Source organism: Merops nubicus, unplaced genomic scaffold (genome assembly GCF_000691845.1).
Source record: "Merops nubicus isolate BGI_N331 unplaced genomic scaffold, ASM69184v1 scaffold8398, whole genome shotgun sequence".
Taxonomy (NCBI): Eukaryota; Metazoa; Chordata; class Aves; order Coraciiformes; family Meropidae; genus Merops; species Merops nubicus.
Genome location: NW_008626371.1, coordinates 78,886 through 88,107, shown reverse-complemented (window position 1 = coordinate 88,107; position 9,222 = coordinate 78,886). Strand labels below are relative to the sequence as shown.

Genomic DNA, 9,222 nt, shown 5'->3' with positions numbered 1-9,222 from the left:
GGCTAGGAATGAGCCTGGGGTTTCTTTAACTGATAGTTTCAGTAGCAAGTTGTCAGTGAATTCAGGAACTACCAGTTCAGGAGGAGGTCCCAAATGGGGACTGCCCTCCCTATTTTGACTCTCTTCCCCTCCTATTTTGCTTCTCATAGACTAGGAATGAAAGGCAACCATTTGCTGTCTTGCTGTCAGTGCCTCTGGAGTCAAGCTGCATCAAGAGGAGTTCTTCACACAGTTGTTTCTAGGACCTCTTGTTAGATACTTTATTCAAAAGGTAAGACTGAAGAGGAGAGAAGGGGATTTTTCATTTAATGAAACTACTTGAAGCTGTGAGCGTAACTATAGTTGCTTAATCAAATAATCTCCTCAAAAGTTTGAGTTAAAAAGCTGGTTTTCTTAACCAGCTTTTCAGAAAAAGAACTTTTAAACATGATTTTTCAATGTTCTGAATGTTTTATATCATCATGGTCTTTCTACTTGAAGCCAGTAGTCAAAATTGTGCAATGTCTTTGTGTATTTTCCAAATAGGGAAAATCATTTTGGAAAAGGAAGGATAAAATGTTGCATGGATGCTGTTATTTTAGAAAGTTTAACTGACTTCCTGGTACTTTGATGGATTTTGCATCTAATGTGAGGAGGGCTTATGTGAATGTATGTTTCTCACCTCAGTGTTGAAAATATTGGCTTATTGTAGATGGCATTTTTATACAGTTTTTTATTTTGAAAGAGAAAAGATTATAAATAATGAGGGGTAATGGGAGGCTGCTATGTTCAGTATAACACTCAGCATATTTCAAACCCTTTATGTACCCGTAAGACAATTTTCCTTTATGTAAAATCCATTTGGATTCCCCTTATTAAAGACAAGAGCTATGTTCAGAACCACTGAAGCCCAAAATTCATCTAACAGCAAAGAATTAGACCTGGTGACAGGCTTTTAGAAAAAATGCATAATGAATTGTTGCTCTTCTCTCCTATTCCTTATCAGCTGGTTGATGTTAGGAAACTAACCCACCTTGGAACAAAGTTTGGTTGTCTTGTTTTGTTTGGATGTTTTTTAAAATTACTGCTCTTTAGCCAAATCCTTTTGAGTTGGAATGAGAGTGGAGGATAAAAATGGGCAGGAATGTTTTTAGTCTTTATTTCTGAAGCTCTTTCACTGAGATGACGTATCAACTAAATAGGGTTTTTCTTCCGAGCCATGTTTTGATTTGAAACTAGTTGTCTGAGTTGATAGAGAAACTAGAGTTCCTGGTGTGCAGCACCAGGGACCCCATTGGAAGAATTAATCAGCATGTCAGAGTTCTGTCCATATATAGAGACATCGTATGGTGGGAGTATGGGTTTGTTTAAATACTGGTTTTATTTCCCCTGCTTTTCAGATCATGCTTTTGTAGGTGCTAGCTAGCTAGCTGCTTGCCAGCATCCAAAATCAGGCAGTTTTGGAGAATGATTTCTCTTTTATTTTCATGCATGTCTCAAATTAATATATACTTATGCTATATATGCCATATGCTGCCTTTAATTTTGAGGTTGTTAATGTGTGTCTGTAGACAATGGGGAAGAAGAATTACACTGTTTGGGTCACTGCACAAAACAAATAATGCAAACCTTTATATCAGCTTGAAAATAGTTACATAAAATGGTACATGATGGTGAAGTAATGCGTAGGTATGACACAATAAAATCAGTTGGCAAGAGTAGCAGCTCTACAAAGAGATGGGAAGACCATGGTTTTTTTGCCTCATTGCAATTAGGAGATAGACAGCTGTTAAGCAAAACAACATAGTATAGTTGCAATAGATAACTGAGCAAATAACGAAAGTGGGATATGAGCAGATTGCATTTAATGAAAAAAAAATTAAAAAAGTAGCACGTCATGGAATTTTTTTGTCTATTTTTTTTTTAATGACTTGAACAATATCCTATTTTTAGTGGAAGGTCAACTTGAACTTTATTTAAACAGTCTCTGTTTTTGATTAGAGATAGGAACACTTCAAAAGTGATAACAAAAGTGAGGGCTTGGAGCCAGACCTTCTTAACCTATCATTACTAGCACAGGACAGCCATCCATGTAGGAACTCTGTGCCACTTAAATAGAGAGGGATCCTTCTGTCCTCAAAGTGCATGCAGCTAAAATAGCACAGAGATTCATCAGAAAGGATCTATTTTTTTCTTTAAGAATTTGAAATGTGTCTGAAGAGTATTAATGAAAACCTTTTGGCTTTGAATGAAATGCTGCCACTGATGTCACACCACCTTTTTTTTTTTAAGTAATGCTTTTTCAATATCTTAAATACTACAGCTGCAGTTCTGACACCGAAAGCTCCACCACATGCAAAAATGTACATGGAAGTAGTACTGTGAAGATAAGATGGGTAAATAATTCCTAAACCAAGCAGGATTGTTTTGATTCTTTTGTCACCCACAATGGTGTATATCCAGTACGACTTCACTGATGTCAGTGGAATCATTTAGTTTACTGTTAATATAGTGAGAGCATTGCCAGGTTCACAAGTTTCCGTTGTTACACTTCAGTGCAGAAGATTTTCCTTGCTGTGGCTGTAGGCTCAGGACCATAGCACACATTTTTGGACAGCTGTTGGCTGAAAAGCAGCCTGGCATGCTAGTGCAAAGCCAAGAGTCCTGTAGCTGGTCAGGCCGTTGGATTCACACCTCTGCTGGAACGTCTCCTAGAATTCATCAGCGTGTTGCAAGTGGCTGGAAGTGTGTGCGTTCAACCAAGGCAGTAATTCTGACAGTATGTTTAAGGGAGAAAAATGTGTTGCTTGACCTTACTAAGAATAAGAAATACTAGTATCTGGGTGACTTTGACAGGAGTATGTAAGATCAGATTATGTTATTTAGATTGATAGCGTAAATTCTATTTGGAAATGCCTTTCTTAGTTTGTCTGTTGGCCTGAATTAAAGACAGCGTGAGTAGGGTGCTGTAGAGACTAGATGGTTATATCCCAGCACTCCATCCTGAATTCTGCCACTGACATTCTGTGTGGTCTTAAGGAAATAGAATCATAGGGCAAGAATTTATTCGTGTTATTGGAAGATGACCTCTGCTTGAAAAAGTGCTTTGATAGAATGTTCTGTAGAAAAAGTAAGTATGACTATTAAACAAGGAAAAGAGAGAGTGTTCTTAATGTTGTAACCCTGGGAAAAATCTTCATTTGTTATCTCAGTAGACATCACAAAATTTGCACCAGGCAAGTTTTTTTTTTTTAATTCCCCTAGAACTTAATTAAAGCTTTTCATGGGGTTAGGTCACTCATAACCTCTTCCTTGCCATGTGCATTCTCCAGTATCCAGTAAAAACTAGGCTTGCACAGTATTCTTGTCTTTAGCAGATTCATTATAAGTGATGATACATGACACTGTTTATGCTGAGAACTCTGTTGAACTTGGTGCAAGTCTTGTGTCCTTGGGAATTTCAGTTGCTTTTCAGATGTGATTGAGGTTGGCTGATGGATTAAAAAATTTCTCTAGGGAGGGAAGCCAAAAGGAATGTAAAAAAAAGTGTGGCTTTAATTTTTTTTTTTTCTCTGAGTGTTAAAAATTACTTTCCAGTTACTTCACTGCTGATTTACACCTAAATGCAAAGCCTGTTTAAATAAAGCAGCCTTTGGTTAATAGACCTCGTTAACAGACCTGAATCATAGAATCTTGCCACCTTCTTCACTTCTTCAGCCCTTCTTTCTTCTCTGGTACCTTTGCCTTAATAGACATGTTTCCATGTTTTATTAGTGATAAGAAGTGTTAAAATCTGAGGTGGTTAGTGTGTAATCTGACAGCTTTGTATGGAAATTTAAATAATGTTTCAGATGCATTTTATGTTTTCTCTGGTGTTAAATGGGCCACATCCTTCCCAGGTGTAAGAGGTATTGCTCCTTTCCAGGGCATGGGCTGGCACACAGAGTACAACAAGTATTCAAGCAAAAAATTGTATGTGCTGTTGTGTTGCAGACAGAACCAGTATATTTCAGCATTCTGAACATCTTATTTTGTGTATCAGCTAGTGGATTAAAGAAGAATGAATGACTGTTTTTGTGGCTTCTATAAAAACTGATTTGCATTTGCTGTAGCAAATGACTGACAAATGACCAGCTCTGTAGAAAATGACTAACAAATTTTATTCCAAAAGTGGTGTTGGCAATGATTGATGAAGCTGTATAATAAATATGGAAATTATGAACAAATAATAACATATATTCTATTACCTAGTCTCAGCAGTGTTTCACATCTTAGAAGTACTCAGGTGTCCTGTCCATGTCTATCTTGTTTAAAAATAATTATCCACATTACTTTATTTTTTCTTGCCTTCCCTGTTTTTTAGAAGGCAATAGGCCTGTGTGTTTTCTGAAATTGATAGGATAATGTATGTCAGTGTAGAGTAACATAACAATAGGAAAAAAAAAAAAAAAACAAAGAAAACAAATTTGGTGCCAAGTTACTGGGTGAGAGCCTTATGAATCCCTTTGCTGTCCAGCTCAAATATCTGAGACTGAGTCATTGCCTCGAGACAGAAGTTGGCATACAATCAGAATGGATGGAAAACAGTAGCTGTGCTGAAGATTACAAGAATAAACACCACAAGTGTCAGTAATGACACACTTCATGTCATCTAATTGTTTAAAAGCTTTTTAAGGTGGTTTGAGTTTTTTTTGGACGTATTTGTGCTCTAGTATATAGCTTTAAGGATGCCCATCCCCCTGCCACCCCTCCAGCAGCCACTGTGTCCTGTCAGTCACCCTGAAATACACTGGAGAGCTTGTCAGGCAGTCCCTTGCAGATGCCTCAGAAGCCAAATAGTGAGCCATAGCAGTTGCACTGAAGTTCCTAACACAAGGAAATTACATAGGCAGTTGATTTAGTGCTGAATATGGACCATATATATTCTAGGATAGGTGAGTGATGTGCTACTGGCTTTCTAATTGTCTAGCAGGAAATGGGTTCTAAAGGTAATGTTTTCTGATTTATGCAGAGTATCTTTGGCTCTGATTACTGACACTAATTAGTTTATGTACGCAGCGTACTTACAGATTGCTTAAAAGCTGCAGGTAGTATGTTCACGTTGCATTGGAGATGGATACTGACTTGGACTGTTTTTCTGGTGTCTTTTTCTTACACCAAAAGACAGCAGTTTCAGTGTGTACATGTCTGCTGAAAAGACAAAGTTCTTATTATCTTACAGGTTTGTAGTGCTTGGTAGGAGTGTGCAGGTGGTTGCTTTTCTGGCTGTTGTGAGACACAACTGTATCTTGTGACACATGCTTAACATCCTGAGTGCTGTAAGAGCTGCTGGTCTACAGTGCTGAAATTGCCTACTGTAAAGGTTAATATAACTGAGTGTGAGGTTATAGCAGCCTTTTACCAAATACCTTGCAGTCAAGATCCCTACCATCATCAGGAGCATGTTATACTGGAGTCGATGTAAGGATTTTAAAATAACAGGAGATGGACTGTGCCTCTAATTTTTTCCTGAGGGAAGCACCAAAATTTATTATCTTAATGAAGATGATCTGGAAGGATAAACATTCACTTTTTAAGTGGAAATATCAGAGAAAACCCCAGAATGATCTTTACTGGCTGCATATTTTTCTTTCTGTCAAGTATTACCCTTCTCTTGATTAAAAAAAAAATAAATTTAAATACTGATTAGCTAATATAGTTATTTACCAGGAAAGCCTGGTATATAATTACAGCACATGGAGTCACATTTTTTCTGATCTGCAAAAATAGGATTGGGTTTGTATCAATTCCCATTTGAGTCTGCTCAGTGGTAGGATTCTAAAGCACAATGATCTTCAGTAAGTAAGAGAAAGTGACTATAATTACAGCTACATTTTTATTGGCCAAATTTTAGAATTTAGTGTATTTCCGGAGAATTATAGAGTTGAGAAATTGGTTTCACATTTGTTTTCAGTTTCCTTACATAAAGAACCAGTGGGTATTAACAGTAAGAATCACTCCAGATAAAATAAAAAGTAAAAAACCCCCAGCCTATTTGTATGAGTACAGTGGGCACGTCGTTGGCCTGAGCCGTAAGAATAAGCTCTTGTTGCAGAGCTCAGCTCACCAAGGATGTTCTGTGTGCAATATACAGGAACCAGGAGATGTTAGACTTTCACAATGACCTAAGTTGTGGTTGTATCACACCCTAGATGGACTGCAAATCTGATTCAGTAAGGCATTTATTATGTTGAATGTGCTGGTAGGTGTTCGGATTCGTTGGCTTTTGATGTCTTCTGTCTCTTGTGGTTCTCCTTGGTCTGAAATTTTGAAAACATTAGTTAATCACAGTTTGGAAACAAAATATTTTGCCTTCTGGGAGCATGTTCTAACCACCAGCCTCTGCAGCTATGCTGTATTTTCAGCCTGCTGTGTTGTGAGTTCAAGTATTGAGTAGAACAGAACCAGCAGAAGATCCCAAGTCATCCATCTCAAAGCACCTCTAACAGCTGTGATGAGGCTTTGTGAGTGACAGGTGTCATCTGTATGCTTGCAGAGCTACAACTTCGTCAGGTGAGGGAGGGTACATAACAATTTGTGCTGGTGGAAGAGCTGCAGTCCTTTTCCTGACTTGTTTCTGAAGCAGTGAATGATGGGGGGGTTCAGTTCCCTTCAAAAAGGGATAAGTTAAACTGGAGTATTTAAAATCTGTGGGAGTATCCTACCTCTTGATTCATTGGACAGAGAGAGAACAGTTGACACTGGTGATTTGGGGAGTCACAGATTTTATTGCCTTGGTGTTTGTTACAAGCATCTAAAAATGTAATGTGTAAAATAAGGCTAAGTAATTTGCTTTGACATTTTTGGAGTTCTCTTTCTATTATTAATTTCTGTGGGGGAAAAAAAAAAGTGTAATTATGGTCAGTCTGATCCTAAATTTTTGTTCTCTTTATCTTTTGATTTGAAATTAAAACTGAAATGCCAGTTCTTTACATATGCTATCACCTGACTGTCTGTCACCGAATCTGTGGGAACTTAGGGCTGTGACTAGTATAGTTTGTGATAATAGTTTGTGGTAAAAGAGTAAACTTGGCACTTCTTGGCACTTTTAATAAGAATGCCAAAATCCTAAATTACCTTTAACCTTAATTCTTTAATTGTTATTTGTATTATCTTGGCTTGCAAGTGACTTGTGGGTAACCATTCAGTTATAAACAATTTGGATCCGTTTCTGCACAACTTGCTGTAGAAATCCTAAACCTGCTCTGTTCTGTTAAATCAATGCTAAGTTCACCCAAAGGTGACAATATATCTTTTTAGCCTGCAAAATTGCAGTACCTTATTACTTTTTTATACAGCAGCAATGGCTGCAATAAGTCCTGCTTAAAAAGGACAGATATCCATTATTTGTGTTTGAAGTCTTTATTGGCTGAAAAGGCTTTGCTGAGCTATGTTTTATGGGAAGTTAAGTTACTGGAAAATTTAAAATGTCTTTTATTTTGAGACAATAATCGGTTGCATTCCTACTAAAGCACAGTTATAATTCTTTGTTGGCACACACACATTTCAGTGTAGCTAAAGGCCTGAACCACAGCCTGGTGATGTCAGTGAAAACCCCTAAATTAACACTGGTAGACTTTGGATCAAGCTCCTAATGAATGTTTTATTCACTTTAAAGACCTTACTTAGCTTTACTTCTACTTTATTGACTTTAGTAATAGGCTTTCTTGACTTAATTTGTCTTGACAGTTAGAAAATATTTTTTTTATTACAGGGAGTGAAATAACTACATTTCACTTTCTCCTGCTATTAATTGCTGTGACTTTTAAGGTTTGCCATACATATTTTTGTTCTTAAAGTGTTTGTTATGACCACTGTAATTTAGCACATGTAATAAGATACAGGTATTGTGCACATATCTTTAACATTTTTGTTTTGTGAGAAATTCAAAAATGTAATATTATTTTTGCTTTAAAGCTCCTTTTTATTGTCTGATAGAGAACTTATATTCAAAGCTATTCTAATGTAGTTATCGTTGTGTCTTTTTTAATATATGGTCAATTCAGAGATCTGAATAAGAAGACAAGAAATTGCATCTACTTTAAAGCTATTATTTTACACTATGTGCAAGTATCTTTTTTTTTTTTTAACAATTTAGAAACAAGGAATTGGAAAAAATAATTTTATCTCCTGAAATCCTAAGCCTGTTATGTCTCCAAGTCTGTACTCCTGTAGGCAGTCTCTGGGCTCTGACAGAGGGCAGTACGACTTGCAATTGTGGCTAATAATGGCTTATTGCATTTTTTTGTTTGTTTTATGACTAGGTGAAATGTCAACAAAAGCAGCAAGCTCTAAACTGAAAATCAATCCTCAGGATCTGCAGATCCAGACATTTACAGTGGAGAAATTATTGGAACCACTGATAATTCAGGTATTTTAGTATTGCAGAAAATAAAATTGGGTAACTCTAGGGGCAAGGGAATAAGGCTGAAGAACTTTGGCTAAGGACACTGGTGAAAGACATGCTTACAGCTCCTCTGGACTTGTAGTGTCCTCTGGCTCAGAAACAGTCTGGGGGGATCTCTCCTCTTCCAGATTTGGTCATTCATTTATTTATTTATTCATTATTTAGTCAATTCCATTTTTGCAAATGCTTTGCAGTGTATCATAGCAAACGTTCCATGTTCTGCCTAGTCTTTTGTACAATATTATCTAGTGGATGTTGAAATGTAGAATACATTGCAAATGGTTTTCCATCATGTGAAAAGCTTTGTATTCTGAGTGACTTCATCTAGCTGCACTTGGCCACATAGGTGTAGAGGGTAAATATTGTTATTCCAAGAATATGCTTTTTGCACGCACCACTGTGATGACATCTTTCCTCCTTTGTCCTGGGAGCCAGACTCTTTAACAAATAAAGTTGTATTTTCCCCATTTGAAACTTTGGCCTCTCCCTAACTTATCCAGTTTCTTTTATTCATTTTTCATTATCATGTTTGAAATTTCTTCTTTTATTTTTTACTTGATCTTATTTTATTGTCCCTAACTCATTTGCCCCTTCTGGAAGATTCTTTTCTTCAGGTACTAACTTTTTCTTTCTATCATGACTTAATTTCCAGCTGTTATTCTGCCTCTCACTTACTTTGTCTGTCTTTATTTATTTTTGCCTGGGTGTGATTGATGGTGTATAAAACCTCAGTTAACAGTTCAGTGGTTTGTGGGAAGTTGTCAAGTTGGAGCATCATGTGTGGGTGGATTATAAAA

General features: G+C 36.8%; 1 protein-coding gene across 1 annotated transcript in view; it reads left to right on the top strand.

Annotated features, from left to right (window-relative positions):
* Positions 1-140: 140 nt before the first annotated feature.
* LOC103778388 (catenin alpha-3-like) overlaps positions 141-9,222 on the top strand; it is a gene marked incomplete at its 3' end in the record, with an annotated part of 86,920 nt that continues 77,838 nt past the window's right edge. Inside the window, exons 1-2 of the mRNA XM_008945970.1 lie at positions 141-271; positions 8,283-8,389. Of these exons, the coding sequence (XP_008944218.1) occupies positions 8,288-8,389 (102 nt within the window). The remainder of the gene's footprint in view (positions 272-8,282; positions 8,390-9,222) is intronic.